This window comes from Argopecten irradians, unplaced genomic scaffold, assembly GCF_041381155.1.
Source record: "Argopecten irradians isolate NY unplaced genomic scaffold, Ai_NY scaffold_0494, whole genome shotgun sequence".
In the NCBI taxonomy this organism is placed as follows: domain Eukaryota; kingdom Metazoa; phylum Mollusca; class Bivalvia; order Pectinida; family Pectinidae; genus Argopecten; species Argopecten irradians.
The window spans coordinates 18582-44675 of NW_027187961.1; the positions used below are offsets into that span (position 1 = coordinate 18582).

Here is a 26094-nt window from a genome sequence, read left to right on the forward strand (position 1 = left end):
TTTGATATTATCCTTAATCACAGATATGAGTTTGAAAAACGCTTGAAAACAGGGATTTATACCATGCATACATGTATATTGATGTACCTATCTTAGATAAATGAACATCTCTACGCAATTACTGCATAATTATACACAAAAAATGTTCATAATAATCCACGTACGTTGTATATCTGCGGTGGTTAGAACCAAATATAAGTGAAGATTATATCAAGGATTCTTGATTATGTTATCCAAAGCCCGACTCGGGTCTTTGAATGTCTACTGGTCAAACCCGCTTAACAAATTTCTGACTTTTTTTTTTATAAAACCTGCCCATACGATTAAGTTATGATTCCAAAGATATTTTTTTGCATATATGTAAATGCATCTACTAATTGCGTTATATCTGAAATCGATCTATTTGTTTTTTGACGAAATACATTCAGCAAAAATAAATCATGCACGGGTCAGACAAAAACAATGAGACTGAAGATGTTTATGTGACAAGTCTAATCCATGTAGCAGATATCAAGTACAGAACAAAAACAGAACTGTCATTCCGAATAGCCAATGTCGTGCTGCGTTAATCTCTATACCTGTATACTGCAGTAACTAAACCGCATGGTCAACCGAGACTAATGAGGGGGCTAACCAGATTACGTAAGAAAGGTGTTTAGTGAACTGTCACGCTTCGTTGATTAGCTCGCGTCAGGTGTCAAAAGTAAGATCACAGGTAAGTTAGCGATGGACCATCATGTAATTGTTGTATAATGTAATATTTGTTTACACTTAAAAATTCCTGGTTTACAGTAAAATATACCATTCCAACATAACATATAACAAGTGTATCAATTAATAGATGTACAGTATATCTTTCAGAAAGACTCATTATACATTTTCTTGTTTATAGATTCTGGTTACACGTAAATGTAATTTTATAACAGAAACTACAAAATTATTTACAAATGGCATGTCGAGAAAGAACAATGCAAATATAATGCTCAATGTCAGAATTTTGATATTTCTGATAGTTGCTAGATTTCGGATATCCATTTTTTTACTCCCCTCCTAATTAAATTTTATGTCTATGATATCTACGTGTATTGAACTATGAAATACATTAAAACATTTTCTTTTCGTTATGTTGGTTCTTGGAAGACCATCGTACTATCTGGAGAAGGTCAAGGTTAGCTGACCTGAGCTGATGTGGTATGTTTGGTCTCCGTCAAAAATCGCCTCCTATTGCCGATATATCGATCTTTTCGGTATGATTTTTGTACTGTGTATTCTTGAAGTCTTATAGTGTGCTAAAGTGCTTATATGCAGTGTTGAGTTTGATGTATTTGCACACATTAAAGGAAAAAGACATTTGGAGAAGACCAGATCTCACCATGGTTCAGTGAGCACGACACTGTCCACTATCAGCCATATGCCACACACATAGGAACAGGTAGTCTCACCTGTGCACCTGTGTACCGTATATACCATTGTATGAACTCTCGCATATACTGTGACAAGTGTATTGTTTAATTGTGCACATTAACTTTGTGGATATCATAATCATGTCTCATACTACCAGAAGTTCATCGAGTTTCGGTGGCAGCAGAGGTAATAAAGTGGCATCTACCGGACGATCTAGTGACGTCACAAAAGAGAAATCACACTTGTCTTCGGATGAAAAACTTGACAGTATTTTTGACATGGTTACGGCACTCAAGGAAGATATGAGAGATCAAATGATAAGTCTGAAAGAAGATATTAAGAAGGAAAACAGAGAACTTGTAGAAAGACTGGAGGGTCGTGTTTTTGACCTTGAGGAGCAGAACGATGATTTGAAACAGACAGTGACCAGATTAGAGAAAAATCTGGCAGATGCGGATGATAGAATATATGAGCTGGAAAACAAACAAAATGACCTTGAGCAACACGGGAGAAAAAACTCTATTCGTATTGTGGGGTTAGAGGACTCAAACAGAAATGAATCGGTGGATGAGTGTATCGGGAAGATCGTGAAACTAGTGAAAGACAAACTGAAAATAGGGATAAACAAGCACGATATAGATATCGCGCACAGACTCGGGCCGTACCAACAGGGAAAACCGCGTAACGTGATTTGCAAATTCACACACCGTACGAGCAAAATAGACATCGTGAAACAGAGAAAAGTACTGAAAGGATCAGGTTGTTACATTATGGAGGACTTGACCAGGAAAAATCAGCAAAGACTAAAAGAAGCTTTCGAACTTGATTGTGTAGAACGTACCTGGAGCATTGATGGAAAACTTTTTTTATTACTTAAAAATGGTAAAAAACGGAGATTATTCCCTAGTGCCATTCTGTCGGAAGCTTTCCTGAAAGATGACCGCAACTTTCCACGTAAGTGATGATCATATCTGAGAGATCAGTGACTTTATATGTGCATATGTAATATAATTATTATTTTTAATTGTCAGGATAAGGCTGTGTGCACATTGGATTGATCAGATAAAGATCTCTATAAAACCTATTTTTCTACAGTAAGAACAATTTTGGTTTTCGTTTTTTCTCTTTGTTGTATTTGGGGTTTTTTCTGTGCTTTATAAAAAATAAACATTATTAGAGTGCACTGTACTCCTTTGAAGGCATTTGGAAGTGATGCTATACTCTCGTGCGTAAATAGTTACAGTACTTATAGATTGTATTATTATTATTATTTAATTTTCTTTCATATATCTACATGTAGTTAACGTTTACTATAATTAAATGCCTAATACAGACTAGTACAGAGACATACATTGTTACAAGCTTGAATAATTAGGTGTGTTTGGGTATTCATTTCTTGGAATACTCTGGTACCACGACTGACTGATATACCTGATATATATATATATATATATGATAGTCGACCATGCTTTATCATTATGAAATACCTATGCAACGATATTCTAAGTGTAGTTATAGGTGTGGTTGTAAGTAAAGTTGATGATAAATGACACCATATATGAAGTCGTTCTTGACAATAATGTACATGTATGTCTCTGTATTTTGAATCAAGATAGTCGGATACATTTCCGTAGTTGGTTTTTTTTCACCTCTATTATTCGCCTAAATTTATTTCCGGTTATGATATGTTAACTTCCGGTGAGCTAGTTTTCGTTCAACCAGACGTTTGTTTTGGTATAATCTGCTGCGCGTAAACAGCACCTGTATCTGTACTGTTTGAACGAGACTTAATGAGTAGTGGTGGACGTTACACTTGTGTACGGAGGTGACATGAAAGATGTGCGCGTATGGCTGATGGTGAGTCGGTGTCTTCGCCTGCCTTTGGGCATAATTTTTAATGTCTTCTTATGTTCATACCCTGTTTCTCTTTCTATGTGTCTTTATTCTTTCTCCGAGTCTGATCTCGGTCTTTTCTTTCCTCCCAGCCAGACTTTTCAGAGTAATGATCATTAATATGATTCGTGGATGGTGCTTCATTCCAGGTCTAGGTTATATTTTTTACCTTACCCCACCTTTGTTAGGTAATGGTAAGATATATCTTCTGTTAATGAATATTACTTTTTAAAAAACCGTATATTTTCTTGTTTGTCCCCTACTATTTCCCCGAACTGTTTTCAATTCACGCTTATAGTTTTTTTTCAGCTTACACTCTCTATACTGAATATTATAGCGTTGAAACCAAATGTTTTATTTACCTATTTATGTTTGGAAATAAGAATTCCAAGAATAATGAATTGAGTAAAGTTGGTTGCCTATGTCTAATAGGTTTTTTTTTCGAAATTATTATGGAGGGAATTAGAATCTTAACAGCAAATTGTCAGGGGTTGGGTGATAAACTAAAAAGGAAGGATGTTTTCTCTTATTTAAGGGGAAAAAATTACAATATTTACTGTTTGCAAGACACACACTTCACAGAAGAAATGGAAAATTTAATACAAACAGAATGGGGCTATAACTGCTATTTCAATTCCTTTAAATCAAATGCTAGGGGTACAGCTATATTGATAAATAATAATTTTGATGTAAAGGTAATTAAGGAGAAAAAGGATTTAACAGGTAATTTTTTAGCTTTAGATTTAGAAATTGAAGGGAAAAAAACCACTTTAATTACTTTGTATGGTCCAAATTCAGACACACCTTCATTTTATGATAAAATAGAAGAAACTGTTTCTGAATTTAATAATGAGTATTGTCTGATTTGTGGTGATTTTAACCTGGTGCTCGACCCTGGCATAGATTATGACAAAAACTATAAACATGTGAATAACCCAAAGGCTCGTGACAAGATCATAGAAATTATAGATAATTTTGATTTAGTTGATGTCTTTAGAGATCAACATCCAGATACTGTAAGATATACATGGCGGAAATGTAGACCCATAAAACAAGCCAGATTAGATTTCTTTTTAGTTTCAACAAATTTACTTCCAAGTGTTTGTAATTCAGGCATAGAGTCGGGTTATAGATCTGATCATTCCTTCCCAACTATTACATTGAAATTTAATGAATTTAAAAAAGGTAGAGGTCTGTGGAAATTTAATAACTCTTTGTTACACGACCAAAATTTTCTTGATACCATAAATGAAACTATTAAAGAAATAAAAACTCAATACTGTCTTCCTGTATACAATCTAGATATGACCGATACTATTCCGGATTCAGAGTTACAATTAGTAATAGATGATCAATTATTTTTGGAAACCCTATTATTGGAAATCAGAGGAAAAACAATCTCTTACTCGTCATTTATTAAAAAGCAAAGTAGGTTAAGGGAAAAAGATCTCATGAACGAAATTCAGCATTTAGAAAATCAGACTGATATAGATGTAGAAAAGTTGAGTCAGAAAAAAAAAGATTTAGAGGACATTCGAATACATAAGATTAAAGGGAGTATAATAAGGGCAAAGGCTTTATGGATTGATGAAGGTGAAAAGCCGACACATTATTTTTGCAATTTAGAAAATAGGAACTTCACGTCAAAAACAATTCCAAAATTACAACGGGATAATGGAGAAATAATCACAAAACAAGGGGATATATTTTAAATGAGGTCAAATCTTTTTATGAACAGCTATATGGGATAGAAAGTGATATCAGGGACATTAACTTAAATGAGTTTCTAGAAAACTATGAAGTCCCTAAATTAAACCGACAAGAGGCAAATAGTTTAGAAGGTTTGTTAACTTTAAAAGAAGCTGCTAAAAACACTTAAAAACATGAAAAATAATAAGAGCCCTGGGTCAGATGGATTTACTTCAGAATTTTTTAAATGTTTTTGGAAGCAACTAGGAAATTTTATTGTACGGTCTATTAATTTTGGTTTTTTAAATGGTCAATTATCAGTTACCCAACGTCAGGGCATAATTACTTGCATACCTAAGGCAAATAAATCAAAATATTTCATAAAAAATTGGAGACCAATCTCTCTTTTGAATATTGTTTTATAAAATTGCCTCTGGTTCAATAGCTTGTAGACTTAAATCAATTTTAGATAAATTAATAAACTCGGATCAGACAGGTTTTCAATCAGGACGCTACTTAGGGGAAAATACTCGCCTTGTATACGATATTATGCATTATACTGAGGAAAATAAATATACCAGGAATGTTGTTACTAATTGATTTTGAAAAAGCGTTTGACTCGGTCTCTTGGAAGTTTATTGATGAAGTGTTTAACTATTTTAACTTTGGTAATGATTTTAGGAAATGGGTCAAGATATTGCATGCTAACACCAATTCTGCTATAAATCAGGGGGGAAATTTGTCACCTTTTTTTGATATAAGACGTGGTTGTCGTCAAGGTGACCCAATTGCCCCATATATATTTATTCTTTGTGTAGAGATATTGGCTATACGTCTTAGAAATAATAGTAATATAAATGGTATAAATGTTAATAACTACCCCCTTCTGAATTCACAATATGCTGATGACACGTCATTAATATTAGATGGAACAGAGAAATCACTGAAGGGTGCGGTTGATGAACTGAATATTTTTGCAAAGGTTTCTGGTTTAAAAGTTAATAAGGGTAAAACTCAAGTAGTTTGGATAGGTAGCAAGAAATATAGTAGTGATGTCTTTCTACCAGATCTGAATTTTAAGTGGGGAGTGGATAAGTTTACACTACTCGGAATTGATTTTCATGTAGATTTGCATAAAATTCCTAAAATGAATTTCGATAAAAAGTTAATTAAACTTAAAGCTATAATTAACAGTTGGAGTAAAAGAAAGCTTACTCCAATAGGGAAAGTCAGTATAATCAAATCATTATTGATATCACAGTTGAATCATCTATTTATTTCTTTACCAAATCCTGAGGATAAATTTATTAAAGAGCTAAACTCCATTCTTTTTTCTTTTTTATGGAATGGCAAAACTGACAAAGTGAAGAGAAATATAATTATTCAGAACTATATAGATGGTGGCCTTAAAATGTTCCATTTGATATCATTTATTGAATCTTTAAAAATTGGATGGGTAAGAAGGATTTTCAGTTCAGAAGGGAAATGGCTATGCATTTTAAAAACTTGGTTAAATCCTCATATTTTGGCAAACTGTGGTTCTGAATACATAAAGCAAATTCAAACTCACAATAGTAATGTTTTTTGGAATGACGTTTTTAATGCATGGTACAAACTCAGGTTAAAGGAAGAACCGTACAAGAATAACAATTGTTCTTTGCTGAAAGCACCTTTGTGGTATAATAAGAATATAGTTGTTGGTAAAAAAACTGTGTTTTTTCGAAACTGGTTTAATAATGGTATTACGATAATAAATGATTTAATTAAGGATAAAAAAACTTGCTCCTTTTACTCTTTCGGAGAATTTTGTGAGTTACATGGTAATGTTACAAACTATCTTCAGTTTCATGGAATATTACGAAGTATTAAAAATTACCTTAAAAATCATCATATTCCAAACAGTGTTTTTACCATACCCAATTATACCTACAGATCTTGAAATTATTTTGAAAAGGAAGAAAGGTTCTCAAGACTTTTATAAAGTGCTTATTACATCTATACAGAAAAACACCAGTATATCTGCTCAGAGTAAGTGGGGAACTATTTTTGACTTCAATAATGATACATGGAAAAAGATATATTCTCTTCCATTCAAGGTAACTCTCAATACTAAATTCCAATGGTTTCAATTTCGAATAAACCATCATATTTTATCAACTAACTCTTTTATTTACAAGATTGGTCTCACAAATAACCCACATTGTACTTTTTGCATTATAGAAAGGGAGACAATTATCCATATTTTATGGGAATGTAATGAGGTTCAAAATTTTCTGACAAGCTTTTGAAGATTTACTAGAAGTTCTTTTTATTCCCTTTGCCGTAAATAAACAAGCAATGATATTTGGGCTATTTGAACCTACAGGGCTGTATAACAGAATTGACAATGAAATTCTTCTTCTTATTAAACACTACATATATAGAACCAGATGCTTACATTGTTCATTAAATGTTATGGTTTTGGTTAATTTGATTCAAGATTACTATAAAGTACAGAGACACATTGCTTACAGTAAAGGGGAGTATTTTCACGCAAAATTTGTTAACGAATGGAAAAAGTGGATAAAACTTGTTGAACTTGACTAAATTAACTCGGTCATGCTATACACATATTTAAAATTACATGTACATACATCATTAATATCAGTTAAGCTTTTCTACTTGCATAATTATATAAGTAATGAGCCATAATATCTGAAAGTCTGACCTCTCTCCCCTCTTCCTTCTTTCTCTCTCTCTCTCTCCCTCTCTCTCTCTCCCCCCTGTCTCTCTCTCATTGTGTGTGTCTTTTATATGTGTGTGTTTTGTACATGTGTGTGTGTGTGTGTGTGTGTCAAGTATGTCCACTTGCCAGTGTTTTGTAAGTAAATCTCGATGTGTCAGAGACTTAGTTTGGTTTTTTTTTTATCACATTTAAAAAGTGTAATGATTAGGGCATGCTAATAATGAAAATATATATTGAAGTCATGTTGAAATGTAATGTTATGGTAGTATGCTTGTAGGGTGATAGATGATAAGGATGAATAATGTAATTGTGTTGATGATAAGTACAGAAATGATACAGTGATTTTATGATGAAGGATGATGATGTGTTTGTTGACCAGGATGATAATCCTATTGACATCATATTGAATGATGATGTAAGTGTATATGATGATTATAAATATTATAAGGTTGATGACTCGTGATGATAATATTATATTCATGTCATGTTGAATAAGGAGGTGAGTGGGTTGATTGTGTATGATTATCTTGGACGAGTTAATAATATATTGGTACATGTATGCTTAATTAATGACGATGTGAGTATGATTGATGATCATTGATGAGCCTGTGGGATGTGAATGTGATGGTCAATTTTTGAGGATGTTTATAATACATAAAGATGGCAATTATGCTGAATATGATGTGAGGAGGTGTGTATGGTGTGAGTGAGATAACCATGTATCTGTATATGTAAAATCTTCGAAAATAAAATAAATATAAAAAAAAAAAACAACAACATAATATTGATATAGACAATCTATGGAAGGATAAAGTTCAAAAAATAAAAAAACTGTGTGCAAATATGGAAAACTAGAAACCTTAGTATTGGAGGTAAAGTGTTGATTATCAGGTCTCTAATATTATCTACAATAAGCTTCGAAATTGAAGCTAGAGGTATCCCAGAAAAGTACAAAAATGAAATTAACTTGATTGTATGGAATTTCATATGGGATAGCAAAATTAATCTTGTTAATAGAAAAACGTGCTGTAACAATAAAAATAAAGGAGGAATTAATATGGTAGATATTGATGTTTTTATATTAAGTAAATATGTGAAGACTACATACAGGATACTGCAGTCAAAATTGGATAATTGGAATGCATTTGGGAAACACTTCCTACAAAAGTTTGATGAAATACATAACACAAAATATTTTATATGTAATTGCTCCAATCTACAAGGACTAGATTTAAGTGGAATACCTGTCTTTTATCAAAAATGTATCAAAGCATGGTCAACTTTCAGAACCAAAATCCCTGCCACTAGTAAAAATGAAATTATGAACCAAAACCTTTTTAGAAATACCAATTTAATGGTAAATGGTAAATCACAATGTTTTAAATCCTTTTTACGGTCACAGCTGACAAAAATTAAAGATATTTGGAATGAAGATGAAAAAAAGTTCATTGATAGTGAGCTACTTCTAAGAAAGCTACACAAAAAAAATAACTGGATAGCAGAATTTACTATTATTAAAAATTCAATTCCACAATTTTTTTTTACAAATACTCAGAGATAACTATGTTCAAGATACTGAACAGTATATTAATTCTGATTTAAAAATAATTATTAAAAACAACAAATTGAATAAAGAAACACTAATTTCTTCTGAAAAGCTAAAAGAGAAATATATACAAAAAATTCTGATGCCAGATTGTGAACCCATTGCAGAAGTAAAATGGAAAGAATATTTCCAAAACAGTAATTTAGATAAAAAGAATTGGCAAATAATATGGACAAAATTTCAGTATATTGCTATTTCACAAAAAATTAAACAATTTGAGTGGAATTTATTACATAGAATCATTTTTACTGAAACAAAATTGCAGTTAATGAATAGATCGGATGGAAAATGTCATTTTTGTGAAAATGCTGAAACACTGTGTCATTTATTTTATACATGTAATTATGTCCAAAATCTCTTGTCTTGTATAAAACACAATATTTCTAATCAAATCACTTGGAAACAGAAAATTATTGATATATTTAGTAATGAAGCAAAATTTCTGCTAGGTAATTATGAAGATGAAGAGAAAGATTTATTGGAAACAATTGTTATCAGCACTAAATTTACAGTATGGAAAGTTAGAAATATTGTGAAGTACCAAAACAAGAAATAAGTGTCCAATCTGCACTTATTATCTTTAAAAGCATTATTATAGAAAATATTGGGAATTATTTGAAATGTCAAAATTCAAGAAAAAAGGAACTGTACAAAATGTTATCAAATGCCATAGCATAGTCAAAATATCATAATCTTTCTGAATTATTTCTACTATATATAGAATTTGAACTACTATGTACAGAACTTCAGTTGCGGTATGAATAGAGAGTGAATGAGAAATGAGAGGAAGGAATAATACGGTTTGTATATAGGAGTTGTCTCCCTTATACAATTCCCTTTGTAGAAGGAGTTACCTCCCCTTATTTATTACCAGCAAATATCTTATCTACTGTAATATCAAAACTCTAACTTTATATATTAACATTTCCTTTTTTGATAATTCAATATATATGCAGATATTGTAGACCGCACTGTAAAATAATGCTTAAGTGGTCAATTAAACACAAAATTTAAAACTTAAAATAAGAAAAGTCTTTTCAAGAATTATATTTATACATGTATATAAATAAGTATAAAGTACTATATTGGATGGGTGAGAGAGAGAGTAAAATATGTAGAAATATGGAAATTTGTAAGAGAGGCCTTCGGTGGAAGGGACATTGTATTATATTCAACATGTACTATTGAATAAAAAAAAGGTTTTTGAAAAAAAAAAAAAGCGCATTTTCATGAATGGCCTATTTTGGTCACCACCGTCCTGGAGAATAAAATCTGCTGTAAATCCCTATGACTGGAGTTCACCAATTATGTCCCAAATAATTCCATAAAGTTCCGCAGTAGATACTGTGTTGGTGGGATAATGGGCTATTAAAAAGCGGAATCTAGTGTATCCAAGAAGAGTTACCTGCAGTACCTCAGATGCTAATACAGGTTCAACTTTGTTACTTTTCATTGTTCTCAGAGATTCACCTTCCACTCCAGTTTCCACAAATCACATCAATTTATTTTCTCGTCCCTTTACATTGAGTACCAAAGATTCCTGAATTTTGGTCTCATCATGAATGATCCCACCATGATAGCCTGTATCTGGGAGACTGACCTTCTTGGCTGTGTTGAACATCCACTCAAACACCTCACGGTTTATTCCAGCATTTTGAGGAGCGATGTTCTTGTATTTCTGTAAGGTACGTCCACATGGCAAATTAAACAGGTTACTGCCTTTCAAGTTTTCATATGCCCTTGGACTCCGGCATCATAGCTCAAGGCATGTCCGAATCGTGTCCTGGTCCCATCTTATGGCGCCTTTCTTAGAGGTAAGTATGTCATGCTGATTTCGTAAAAAGCTCTGCATTTCTGTAGATGCTCCAGGGAATACTTCAGTCAATATCTTTGACATGTCATTCTGATCGGTGACATCAGAAGGAAGGCGTCTTTTGAAAGTACGTATATTCTCTGAACAGTTATGGCAAGATCTTACTTTAGAAAGTAATGTTATCACACCAAGGCAGGTTGAGCATCTCAGATTTCTGCTCGTTATTTCACTCAAGCCAGATCCAATATTTTCTGCATTAACATTTGCTGGAACTTTGATGTTACCATCAGCTTCAAATCCGGTGCACACTTCAAACAGATTCACAGTAAACAAATTGCTTTCCAGATCCCTTGATGTCATATCAAGCATGTCTGACACACCTAGTCTTTCTAAGTCTATAAGCTTATCTCTTACATGTAGGGTCCAATCTACTGTTACTCTCTTAAGAACATAAATTCCATTGACAGTGACTTTACTTTTGATATAAAAAAACAGTTTCCCCATTTGGTCCTTTTTCAATACCAAAATATTTATATGCAGAAAAATTCAACTCATTTGGATCTATCACAGTTGATGTCCCTTCCCGGTACTTTATACCACAGTAAACTCTTCTCCTTTTTCCATCTCCTTCTTCTCTGAGCTTTGATGTTGTAACATAAGGGAAAACCTTCAAAAGGTAACGGGCAAATAGTTGGCTGGATATCGGTGCTATAGAAGGTGTCGTATACTGGTAGTCATGGTAAGATTGCAGCAAGTCGTCTTCTGAAATCTGCCCAGATTCATCCTCTGTCAGGTTATGGCAAAGCCTGTGGGATACGTAGAAAAATATACATTAATAACAACATTTGAATAATTATAGAGTTTGCAATTACAAAATAAACTTTTCTTAACAAAGAGTAAAACTTATATATATCTGTAGTACAACTGAAGAAGCAAACAACGGTGACCTTCGCAGGTGACCTTATGTCCTTTAGGTGTATGATTAATTTATAAATATGTGAATGACATTAATTAAAGTTTCAGAGGCGGTCGCTATACACGGATCAGTTGCTGACAAGCTCTTCAATTCTAAGTCAGAATGGGAGCAACCTGCCGTAGAGAGATTGGTGGTCACTAGGGAACCACGACTGTGAACAGCAATATGTGATAGGTAATCTAATTAAAATACAGAACCTTATGGCCACTCCGGTGATTAGAGGATCTGACAGCGTCCCATGGGGGGGTCATGTCATGTTCAGGTGACCTTTATACTATGTGTACTCACGACCACGTGTAGGTTCTGCACCTTGCTGCATCAAGTGTAAACGACATTTCGTCCCAGTATACATATACGGTAAGCTATGTTGTGCTCTTGGGGCGAGATGACTTCGCCAATGTCAAGATTTTGCAGGCAGCAATTTGACTGGCCTTTATCAAGGATCACGTGGACTCTAGTGGGATTTTCTCTGATCCTTTTCATCAAACGTTTATATGTGATAGGCACTATGTTTACAGAATAGTGCGAGGTACGAGTTGTCTCAAAACAATAACATACCCTTAGTCGATTGTCAAACTTTTCGACCGCAATTTCGATTGCCATCTCGAAAAGCTGAGATATCCGACGTTTCGACCGTGCATGTGATTGCATATAATATCCCCGTTTGATGCGTCAGTGTTATGTTTATGGCTACATGAGTCTATCTGATAAAGTATCTTGTGGTTATAACCATTGTTTAATCACTGGGGTTGATTTAGTGCACATATGCATGTGTAATGAATAATAATTAACACATACCGATCAGGCATCGCCGCATATTTGTTTACAACATGTGTGCGTCCGGGTTTCCTGTTTGTTGTCTCGGTGTATTACACGCTTGGCTAGTCAAGTTTACGCTAGCGAGTAAAGCGTTTGCGAGACCCGGATTGACAAAATCCGAGGGTATAAAAGCCCCGCGCTCGCAGACGAATGTCAGTCTGAAATCAACACTCAAGCTGAGAAGATCGGAGAATATCAGGTATATGCTATAACAGTATTCCCCTTGATAGAGTGTTTGGCAGCGGCTCGTGACCTGTGATAGGTCAATGACTACGCATACATAGTATAGTCGGTAGTAACAACCACAGCGTGGTTAGCGACTACATAGGTAGTCAGCGACTACAAGGTAGTCGGCGACAACGTAGTTGTCGGGAGTCACAGGACAGTGACTATACTATATAACCACGAGGTGGTTAGCGACTACAAGGTAGTCGGCGACAACGTAGTTGTCGGGAGTCACAGGACAGTGACTATAGGCAATATAACCACAAGGTGGTTAGCGACTACATAGGTAGTCAGCGACTACAAGGTAGTCAGCGACAACACTGTTGTCGAGAGTCATCGGCTAGCGATAGTCGGCGACTAGGCCAGTAACCACAGGGTGGTTAACGACTACACGGTAGTCAGTGACACGGTCAGTGACCACGGGGTGGTTGACGACTATAGGATATAGTCGGTGAATATAGATTGTTTGTTGTATACCCAATCTTTAAGACCAGGTGTCGATGGTCAGGCAGACCACTGTATATATACTTATATATGATATTGTTAATCGCTCGGAATTTATGCAATGTTTTACGCTACCAAATAGTAGTCATATCTGTATATATTTGCTTCTGTAGACTAGTCACTACTAACCAAGATCATTCACTATAAGTGACGAACCCATTTAGAAACGTCACAGTTTTTGGTGGCAGCGGTGTGGATCTTGGTTATTTGACAACGTTTTTGTAATATAATTGTATCAGTCTACACTTTGAAATTCTTATTGATATTACAGTACTGTAAATTGTTTTTGTAATAAAATCACAAAACGGTGTGGTTGTTTGTTGTTCTCAATCATCATGGCGGAAGCCAATATCCGTGATCTTTTGGGTGATGAGTCTGACCATGGCCTTGATTTTGACAATACCGGTCAGCGGAATTTTGATTTCTCTACCCCATTCTCACAACCCTATATACCCAATATACCATATGGCAAAAGTTCAGCTACTGACTCTGGGTTGGGGACTAGGGGAGAAGGATACTCGCCCAAAAGTGGTGAAAACTGAACCTTGATACGAGTTTGGGGTTACAAAATGAAAGTATCCAAAAGGTTGAGAAAGAGATCAGCGATCTCAGAGAACAGATGTTGCAAATGAAAACTGACAGTTACAATCTGTTGGCAAGAACAAAACCGGCGACATCAGAACAAACCAAAGGGCCCATATCAGGTAGTCACGAGTTTGACCATGTCACGACACGCAAGAAACAATCATACAGAACTACTGGTCATGATGTTGATGAATCAGATGATGAGCATGGCGAAGTCAGCGACACGACCAGGAAACAAAGAAAGAAAACTGTTAATGTGAAAGCATCAACGTACGATGGCACAACTCCATGGGTTGACTTTAGGTCACATTTCGAGGCTTGCTCGAGAATAAATCGCTGGTCCACTAGTGAGAAAGGTCTCCACCTAGCGGTGTCGCTACGAGGCCAAGCTCAGGGCATATTAGGTGACCTCGATATTGCTGAGCAGGAGGATTATGGGGCACTGGTCAAAGCCTTAGAAGAAAGGTTTGCTCCCCCTAACCAGACGGAGTTGTATAGGGTCCAGTTAATGGAGAGACGCCAAAAGGCTAACGAAACTCTACCAGAGTTGGGGCAAGCCATCAGGCGGCTTGTAAACTTAACATACCGTACTGTGTCGAGTGATGTTAAGGAAACATTGGCCAAGCAGCAGTTCATAGAGGCCCTCGCAGACTCAGAGATGCGCATACGCATCAAGCAGGCTAGGCCTAAGAATTTGACTGAGGCTATACAGTTGTCAGTAGAGTTAGAAGCCTACAACCGCTGCGAGAAGAAGTCAACAGAAGGCCAGTCATATCTCCGTAACACTACTGCTGAACCATCTGAACAGTCAGAGATGCTTAAGCTGTTGCAAGATATGCAGAAGAAGTTAGAGTCATTAGAGAAAGATGTTGGAAAGATAAAAACTAAGAGCAAGCCAAAACACAAAAACCAATACAGTCAAAAACAGAAGCTGTTTTAATTGTGGTGAGGAGGGACACTTCAAGAGAAACTGTCCTAAACCTAACAAAAAGAAAGATGTCAATAAAGATCAGAAACAGGCTGGTGCCCAGCAAGTAAACACTCGCCGTCGACAGCGACGGAAGAAGCCGAGAGCTGGTATAGGGTCCTCAACTGCAGTGCAAGAGGCAGGCATGTATATAGCTGCCGAACTGCACGGAACAAAAGTAAATCTTTTGGTTGATACGGGGGCGACAGTCACCATTATATCAGAGCGCGTCTTTGATCAAGTTCCGGATTCAGCGAAACCCCGACTGAGTCAAGTTCGCCAAGAGGTATTAACAGCCAGTGGTGAAAAAATAAAGGTCAAAGGCAAGGGCAGTTTTGTTATGAAACTTAACAGCACAAAGAATATTTGTGTTGAAGGCATTGTTGCCAAGATAAATACCGATGGTATTCTAGGACTTGACGCTATGCAGGCCCGAAATGGTTCCCTTGATTTCACAAGAGGTGTTCTCACTCTTGACGGTGTTGAAATACCGACAACCTATAAGGGCAGTATGGGTTGTTACCGACTTTCCTTGGTAGAGAAAGTGACACTCCCCGCCAACACCGAGGTTGTGGTTCAGGGAAAGGTATGCCTACCAGAGGGCGAAACCGTCAGTAATCTGCTTCTAGTTGAGAAGCCCGATACTTTCCTTAAAACGGAAAAGGCATTAGTCGCCAGGGCACTTGTACAGTATGATACCACTGTGCCTGTAAGATTGATGAATCTGTGTAACGAAAGTCAACAGTTTTACCCTGGGACGACGATTGCACAAGTCAGCACTGTCGATAAGGTAATGGGAGATGTCGACAACCCAACGCCTAAGAAGACAGTCGGACTGAGGGCTGACATTCAATCATTATTGGATGAGTCCAAGCCCAATCTTACAGAAGAGCAGTACAATGCTGCATTCGAGTTGCTGATTGCAAACCAGGCACTTTTTGCTGTTACTGACGACGATCTGGGTAGAACGGGTGTAACCCAACATAAGATTAATACAGGGGGCGTCAGACCAATAAAACAGCCAGTCAGAAGAGTTCCGGGTAACCTCGGTCCTGAGGTTGATAGGCAGGTCAAAGACATGCTTGATCGGGGAATTATTCAGAAGTCATCCAGTCCCTGGAGCTCTGGCATTGTCCTAGTGAAAAAGAAGGACGGAAGCTTACGATTTTGTGTGGACTATAGACAGCTGAATGCTGTCAGCATCCCTGATGCGTATCCACTTCCAAGAATCGATGAGGCTCTTGATCAGATGTCAGGTTGCTCATGGTTCTCAACATTGGACCTTAACTCTGGATATTGGCAAGTTGAGTTGGCACCTGAAGATCGGCAGAAAACTGCTTTTGCAACAAGGACAGGGCTATACGAATTTACGGTCATGCCATTTGGTCTAGCATCAGCTCCTGCAACATTCGAGAGACTGATGGAGACAGTGTTAGCAGGTTTACAGTGGCAGACTTGCTTGATATACCTGGACGACGTTATTGTGACCGGAAAGACATTTGAAGAAATGGTCGAGAATCTCAGACAAGTATTCAATCGACTCCAAGAAGCGGGGTTAAAGCTTAAAGCACGCAAATGTTGTCTGTTTGCTAAGGAAGTAATTTTCCTAGGCCACAAGATCTCGGAGGAAGGTATCTCCACTGACCCTGATAAAGTGAAGAAAGTGGCAGAGTGGCCGGTGCCTGTCAACGTTAAGCAGTTGCGATCATTCTTAGGATTCTGTAGTTACTACAGAAAATTTGTCAGGGACTTTTCTGCAATTGCAAAAAGTCTACACAAACTGACAGAGAAGGGGCGGAAATTTGACTGGACACCCCAGTGTCAAACAGCATTTGACACTCTGAAGAAAGAGCTAACTAGCACAAAGACTTTAGCTCATCCCGATTTTAGTAAGGAGTTCATACTCGACACAGATGCGAGTCATGAAGCAATCGGGGCTGCACTATCACAGATAGTAGATGGTGTGGAGAGGCCAATAGCATTTGCAGGTCGTACATTGACCAAGGCGGAGAGGAAGTACTGTGTTACTCGCAAGGAGTTACTGGCAGTTGTTAACTTCACAAAATACTTCAGGCATTACCTGTATGGCAGAAAATTCACTGTCAGAACAGACCATAGTTCACTTAGGTGGTTGCTGAATTTCAAAAGACCCAGAGGGGCAAATGGCCAGATGGTTGCAAGTCTTAAGCTCTTATGATATGCACATCGTCCATCGACCAGGCAAGCAACATCAAAATGCAGATGGCTTGAGCAGGATTCCATGTCGCCAGTGTAAACTATGACCCGGACTGGGAACAGAAGGCTGACAACATAACATCGTCATGTGCAGCCAACGTAATAAAAAGTCAAGATCCCTGTAAGTCGGAGAACAAAGGGATACAGGAGAAGACCTTGAGCGAAAAACAAAAGGATGATGACGACCTAGGGTTGGTTATCGGCTGGGTCAGGCAGGAGGAAAAGCCTGGTTACAAGTCCATAGGTGGCAGAAACAAAACAGTAAAATCTTTGTGGTCACAGTTCGAAACACTGTCCATGCAAGATAACCTGTTGGTAAGGAAGACAGAGAAAAATATGGTTCAAGTTATCATACCTAGAGATGAGCGTCGCACAGTTCTTAACCATGCCCATGACAACAGAACAGCTGCTCATCTAGGAATAAGGAAGACCCTTGCAAAGATCCGCCAACAGTTTTACTGGCCTGGAATGCAAGATGATGTCAAACGATATGTCACAGGTTGCACACTGTGCGCTAAAAGCAAGAACATGACACAGACGAAGAAAGCACCTATGCAGGTGACAGAGTCTGGCTTTCCCATGGAGCGTATAGCCATGGACATTCTGTGCGAGCTACCTGAGACTGATGATGGCAACAGGCACATCTTGGTCATCTCAGACTATTACACTAAGTGGACAGAGAGTTTCCCTATGCGAGATATGAGCGCTGAGACCGTAGCACGCATACTAGTGGAAGAAGTTGTTTGTCGATTCGGAGTCCCAAGCATAATCCATTCAGATCAGGGATCTCAGTTCGAGAGTGCTTTATTTCAGGAAATGTGTCACATATTGCAGATTGAAAAGACCCGTACCACTCCCTACCACCCTCAGTCGGACGGTATGGTCGAGAGATTCAATAAGACATTGGTCACAATGTTAAGGGCCTTTGTGAATGAACGACACACTGACTGGGATAGACACTTACCTTATGTCATGATGGCATATCGGTCAACCGAACATGAGACTACCTCCCATTCACCAAATTTTATGATGCTTGGAAGAGAGACATCTACTCCACTTGATCTACAATACTCCATGCCACGGAACTTGAAAGCCTTGCCACAGAACACGTGGGCCTGGGAACTACAGGAGAAGATGGAAGATGCACATCAGTTGGTCCGAGGAAATGTCAAAGGCCAGATGTTGCGACAGAAAAAGCTACATGACCAGAAACTTTCATGGCAACAGTTTAAAGCTGGTGATGATGTCTTTGTCTTTTTCCCTAATGTCAAGCCAGGGCAAAGCCCGAAGCTTGCTTGCCGCTGGAAAGGTCCATTCCGAGTGATAGCCAAACTCACTGACGTGACTTATCGCGTACGTTGTGGACGCAAGGGAAAGATGCAAGTCATTCATGTGGACCGCATGAAACCAAAGAAAACCCAGCGGTTACGAAATGAAAAGGCTGAAGATTTTGCAAAAGTAAAAGAGCAGCAGACACAGGTGAATGAGAGTTGCTTCGAGAGCAAGCAAGACCTAATTGGAGAGAATGTGAACAGTTCATTTGAGGAGAGTTCCTCTACCCTTATACCTGAATGTGAGACAGAGTTGAAGTGTGAGGATGAATGTCTGAAGGGTACAAAGACAGTACCACGACAAGGTCGTAGGCATAGGAAAGCACCTGCCAAACACTCTGATTATATTCTGTTCTAAAATGTTATACAATTTCCAGAATAATATGAATAAATTATTGCCAAAAGTAATATGTGATATTACTGATATATATTCCCTCTAATCAAAGTGTTCTGTACTTTTCAGGATGAAAACTCACTAAAACAACTCCAATGAAGGCCTGCCCAATGTGTAAATTCCGGACAGCTGGAACTGATGAGCTTAAGGAGCACCTGGTGCTTTGTGGTTTGAAAAATGCGGAAAAGAATCCCTTCTCCTGCAGCCACTGCAATTTTACAACGTCAAAGCAAATATACCTAACCCGCCATGAGAAAAGGCACCAGAAATCAGAAGACAAGAATAGTCAGCCTGAAGTAGGACAAGTGTCCAGCCAGCCTGACGGGAAAGGCGACGTAGCCTTAAGCATCAGCAGCAGTAATAATAGTGACTCGGATAGCGATTATGATGTCTCATCACCAGAAGACTGGCAAACACAGGATCCGGGGCCATTACTGTCAGAGGAATCAGAAATGGAATCTAGTGATCATGTGTTCCAACCTGAGGAAGGAGCATCTACCTCGGCAGAAGGAACATGCAATGATCAGGAACCTAATGATGATTCGTTGCTTGGAAGAGTCATTCGGAAGTCCACTAAACCTACGTTGCCTTTTAACCAGAAAAGAGCGGCCATGGAGCAAAACGTTGCAACGAGCAAGAAGTTACGCGCAACAGATCTACGCAATGTTATCCCCAAACCTGTAACTCTTGAACAACCTATCAAACGACACACTCAAACAGTGACCCGTCGTTTTGTCAGTGTAGGTGTCCAGACGGACACGGCTTTAAACACCACTAAGAGAACTGTCACTACAACTTATCGCTATCATGAGGCTGATAAACGTGTAAAGCAAACTACCGTAGATGAGACATTCTTCTACTTCAAGGCATTTGGTGATAGCCGTGAATAGACTCATATAGGGGAGAAAAACATTCATTTTACTTTATATTAAAAGTTATTGATGGTTCATTACTTGTGTGTTTTCTATGATTCTTGTAATTCAGTTTTGATGATTAAGAAGCGTGGAAGCTTCAACCTCGAAGGCGTGGGTAATGTAATGAATAATAATTAACACATACCGATCAGGCATCGCCGCATATTTGTTTACAACATGTGTGCGTCCGGGTTTCCTGTTTGTTGTCTCGGTGTATTACACGCTTGGCTAGTCAAGTTTACGCTAGCGAGTAAAGCGTTTGCGAGACCCGGATTGACAAAATCCGAGGGTATAAAAGCCCGCGCTCGCAGACGAATGTCAGTCTGAAATCAACACTCAAGCTGAGAAGATCGGAGAATATCAGGTATATGCTATAACAGTATTCCCCTTGATAGAGTGTTTGGCAGCGGCTCGTGACCTGTGATAGGTCAATGACTACGCATACATAGTATAGTCGGTAGTAACAACCACAGCGTGGTTAGCGACTACATAGGTAGTCAGCGACTACAAGGTAGTCGGCGACAACGTAGTTGTCGGGAGTCACAGGACAGTGACTATACTATATAACCACGAGGTGGTTAGCGACTACAAGGTAGTCGGCGACAACGTAGTTGTCGGGAGTCACAGGACAGTGACTATAGGCATATAACCACAAGGTGGTTAGCGACTACATAGGTAGTCAGCGACTACAAGGTAGTCAGCGACAACACTGTTGTCGAGAGTCATCGGCTAGCGATAGTCGGCGACTAGGCCAGTAACCACAGGGTGGTTAACGACTACACACGGTAGTCAGTGACACGGTCAGTGACCACGGGGTGGTTGACGACTATAGGATATAGTCGGTGAATATAGATTGTTTGTTGTATACCCAATCTTTAAGACCAGGTGTCGATGGTCAGGCAGACCACTGTATATATATACTTATATATGATATTGTTAATCGCTCGGAATTTATGCAATGTTTTACGCTACCAAATAGTAGTCATATCTGTATATATTTGCTTCTGTAGACTAGTCACTAACCAAGATCATTCACTATAAGTGACGAACCCATTTAGAAACGTCACACATGTTTAGTCGAAATACCCGCCATATACATCAAACGGGCCGAGACATTTTGTACCTGCGCACTATAGATGTAAACAAACATGCAGGCGAACACGTTGTGTTAGTGTTATTTCGGACTGAAGAAGGCCCTATAGTGGCTGAATATATATTCCATAGACATGATTTTGATTTTACTTTGAATTTATTTTGGCCTTTTATTTCGGATTGTTGTACCTGCTGCCCCTATTGCATGATCGTAAAAGGCGACTAAATTTAGGATCTTATCTTTTCTTTCTTCCTAAATTACTTTAAGTCTTCCTAATGTCTCCCTTGACATCACCTCACTTTTGGCCTTTGGTTGAGCGCTCGCCTCTGTGAGGAAGGCTCTGGGTTCTGTCCCCTGGCCGAGACACACCAAAGTCTATAAAAGTGGTTGTTTCTGCTCCTGCTTAGCGCTCAGCATACAGGGAGTGGGACGACTGGTTCGCCCGTTGTCAGTATAATGTGACCGGGTGGGGTGTGTTGCTTGGTGTCTTCGGCTTCAGTGATACAGCACTATAAAAAGGGCAATAGTTCCACTATACAAGAGGAGACACAACATGAATATACCGCAGTCTCCCAAAACACGCACCTCCCACAACATACACGCAACACATCGCATACATGGGAGGCCGTCCTTACGTGACCATAGCTGTTAATAGGACGTTAATAAATCAAACAAACAAACAAAATACCGTTTTTACCTCATTATGACATTAATGTCACAAAAGAAGTTAAACATATAATTCTATTTAAATTAACCCTATTTTATCTTACCTTTGATCTCATATTTTAACCTTTGAAATCCCCAGGCCACTTAAAACATTATGCTCTAAATAGCTACTTTAAATAATACACCATTTATTATTATTGTAGAGCTGGATTACAGTATGTTTCAAGATCATAGAGTTATTGTGGAGCTGGATTACAGTATGTTTCAAGATCATAGAGTTATTGTGGAGCTGTAATACAGTATCTTTCAAGGTCATAGTGTTTTTGTATATCTGTAATACAGTATGTTTCAAATTCATGATATTATTGTAAAGCTGTAATACAGTATGTTTCAAGGTCATAATATTATTGTAGACCTGTAATACAGTATGTTTCAAGGTCACTGTGTTATTGTAGAGCTGTAATACAGTATGTTTCAAGGTCATGATATTATTGTATAGCTGTAATACAGTATGTTTAAGGTCGTGATATTATTGTATAGCTGTAATACAGTATGTTTCAAGGTCATGGTGTAATTGTAGAGCTGTAATAAGTATGTTTCAAGGTCATGATGTAATTGTAGAGCTGTAATACAGTATGTTTCAAGGTCATGGTGTTATTGAAGAGCTGTAATACAGTATGTTTCAAGGTCACTGTGTTATTTTAGAGCTGTAATACAGTATGTTTCAAGGTCATGGTGTTATTATAGAGCTGTAATACAGTATGTTTCAAGGTCACTGTGTTATTGTAGAGCTGTAACACAGTATCTTTCAAGGTCATGGTGTAATTGTAGAGCTGTAATACAGTATGTTTCAAGGTCATGGTGTTATTATATAGCTGTAATACAGTATGTTTCAAGGTCATGGTGTTATTGTAGAGCTGTAATACAGTATGTTTCAAGGTCATGGTGTTATTGTAGAGCTGTAATACAGTATGTTTCAAGGTCATGGTGTTATTGTAGAGCTGTAATACAGTATGTTTCAAGGTCATGGTGTTATTGTAGAGCTGTAATACAGTATGTTTCAAGGTCATGGTGTTATTGTAGAGCTGTAATACAGTATGTTTCAAGGTCATGATATTATTGTAGAGCTGTAATACAGTATGTTTCAAGGTCATGATTTTATTGTAGAGCTGTAATACAGTATGTTTCAAGGTCATTGTGTTATTGTAGAGCTGTAATACAGTATGTTTCAAGGTCATGATATTATTGTAGAGCTGTAATACAGTATGTTCCAAGGTCATGATATTATTGTATAGCTGTAATACAGTATGTTTCAAGGTCATGATATTATTGTAGAGCTGTAATACAGTATGTTTCAAGGTCATGGTGTTATTGTAGAGCTGTAATACAGTATGTTTCAAATTCATGATATTGTATAGCTGTAATACAGTATGTTTAAAGTTCATGGTGTTATTGTATCGTAAAAGCAATAGATAGATTTGAATACACCTTTGGGTACTGATAACTGCTGTTGTATTTTACAGGAGAGGACTTTGTTTACAAGTGTGTGGACGAAGGGGACACAACTGGACTGAAAGCAAGGAAAGAACTTCATTTGAAGAAAGGTTGTCCTGTGGTATTGCTTGTCAACTTATCTGATAAACTTGTTTTCTCACATAGCTAGCCATGTAAGATAGAGTTGTCCCATGAAAGTCAGCTATGCAAGATAAATGTATCTTACATAGCTGTGACGTCACAATTGCCGAACAATCAGATGACGTCATATCAGCCAAAGTTGACGTCATTTTTCTTCTATTTCGATTGATTTGCCGGATTTATTTACCATTTCATTTGTTTAATTTGCATTTCAAACCGTTTTACCTAAGATTTCTTGTTTATATTTATCAATATAAACCAAACTTTGATGAGCTCTTTCGAATGGCGTTCTTATCTTTAAAATCGATCAATTATTTAAGATTTTGTCACAAAATGGCTGCCTCACCTTTCGTGCAAGTAACTCGACAAGCAAAATGAGAAAATAACTCTTTCATATGTAAATTATGTAGGATAGAACTATTCCATCCTCGGGTTCAGAATTTTTGGTCAGAAACCTCGGCAAGCCTCGGTTCTGACCCAAAATTCTGTACCCTCGGGTGGAATAGTTCTATCCTACATATGTACATATGAAAGAGTCATATAATCCCCCTCCCAACGAAGTTGGCGGGGATATACAAATGGGTTTTCGTCCGTCCGTACGAATGGTTTCCGGAGCATAACTTCATACACACATTGTTCTTTTGGTCTAGTAGTGCCTCTTGCTATTTTTAGGTTTTCACTTTTTGTGCTTTTTTCTGTAACCATAGAAACATTGCTGAAAATATCATATTTTTGTAGCAGGTTCATTTCTGGAGCATAAACTCTAAAACCAGCATAGATATTTCCACGAAACTTCATAAACACATTCTTTTTATGGTCTAGTAGTACCTTTTGCTATTTTTAGGTTTTCATTTTTTTGCACTTTTTCCGTTACCATGGAAACATTTCTGAAAATGTCATGGTAAATGTTATTTTGCAAAACTCCACCCATCTTTGTGTATATAGTCTAATATAAATGTCAAGGCTGTATACCTGATTCAACAATTGCAGCCCCGCTCTACTTGAATTATACTCCATCTTTTTTTAGCTTAACTTCCTTTTTCCTGTGTTTTTTTCCATACACATAAGTCTCCACAATCAAACTTACTTCAGCTTTGATATCTCCATTGGCGGGGGATTTGAATGACTATGTCCTTGTTAATGGTTTAACAGGGACTGTTGCCAAGCTGGAACCAGATAGTGTACATATCTATTTCCATAGTCTTAAGAGGACTCAGGTTATCGCCAGGTTCCTTTTTACTAAATACAGTACCACACTGAAAAAGGATATAGGTAGCAGGAGCCAAATCCCAGTCCAGCTTGCTTTTGCCATGACCGTCCACAAGTCACAGGGTATGACACTATAAAGGGTATATGTAGATTGCAGAAACATGCGACAGTATGGTCAGCTTACAGTAGCCTTTAGCCGAGCAAAGGATAAGAAAAACTTTCAAGTTAAAAACTTTAGTGCAAGTCTCCTCCAAAAACCACCACAATGTATTAGTGAATTCTACAGCAGGCCTCCTCTGATGTGTAAACAGCGAGATTCAACTCCAACCAATAAATCAAGGAATAATTTCTCCAATTACATCTGAACCTGGTCCAGGTAGTGATTCTGATAAAGATTCTGATGATGATGATGATGATGATGATGAAATGCTGAATGCTTTGCATGACATTGATTCAATGTTTACAGATAAGGATTCAGAGCAACCACCAGATGTTATTGATGTCAAGGCTATTCTTGATCAGCTACAGACTGCCATACCCAAAACTGAGCGGCAGAAAGCAGAGAATGCAGCAGTGGAATTGCTGAGCAAGAACCTTTCTCAGACCAAAAAATTTGTTACATATCTATGGAAAGCAGTTTGCCAGTTATCAAATACACATATGTAATCACCTTCCCTTAGTAATAAAGACATATATGCATTTTAGAGTGGATATAATGCTTTAGTTTGTACAGATGATCACCGGCTTAAAGTTAAGTGCGTGCTAGGACAAAACCCTTCGTCAGCCCATGATAATGTCATTTACAAATATCCACCAAGCTAAGAAATCATGTTATTCAAAAGAAAGCAGAACCACTACTGGAAGACTTGAAAAAAAGAAGCAGAACAACAACATGGGAAAATTTTTGAAGAGTCTGGAGAGGGAAGAGCAAAGATTAGATATATTGCAGGATGGTGTATTTCTACTTTAATCAAGAAGTACGGAAGAAGTTTTTCCATGTCTTTATACAACAAGAAAACGATTAAAGAAACTGAAAGGAATATAAACCTCAAGAGGCTTCTTGAAGAACTTCATGGTGTCGATGAAGAATGTGATGATCTTGAATCAATGCAGGAAATTTCCAGTTGGCCCTGCAGGTAGGGCGTTAGAATTGTACCTGCTGCCCCTATTGCATGATCGTAAAAGGCGACTAAATTTAGGATCTTATCTTTTCTCTTCTTCCTAATTGACTTTATCTTTCCTAATGCCTCCCTTGGCACCGCCTCACTTTTGGCCTTGAGTTGAGCGTTCGCCCCTGTGAGGAAGGCTCTGGGTTCTGTCCCCTGGCCGAGACACACCAAAGTCTATAAAAGTGGTAGTTTCTGCTCCTGCTTAGCGTTCAGCATACAGGAGTGGGACGACTGGTTTGCCC

General features: G+C 37.6%; 2 protein-coding genes across 2 annotated transcripts; both read left to right on the forward strand.

Annotated features, from left to right (window-relative positions):
• The first annotated feature begins 1162 nt into the window (after positions 1–1162).
• Positions 1163–2563, forward strand: LOC138312851 (uncharacterized). Its single transcript, XM_069253590.1, has one exon. The coding sequence runs from the start codon at positions 1545–1547 to the stop codon at positions 2364–2366; it is 822 nt and encodes a 273-aa protein (XP_069109691.1). The 5' UTR covers positions 1163–1544; the 3' UTR covers positions 2367–2563.
• A 16689-nt stretch (positions 2564–19252) lies between these two features.
• LOC138312849 (uncharacterized) lies at positions 19253–20118 on the forward strand. The gene has a single exon (XM_069253589.1). It carries the CDS (start codon positions 19262–19264, stop codon positions 20054–20056), a length of 795 nt encoding a protein of 264 aa, XP_069109690.1. The 5' UTR covers positions 19253–19261; the 3' UTR covers positions 20057–20118.
• The last annotated feature ends 5976 nt before the right edge of the window (positions 20119–26094 follow it).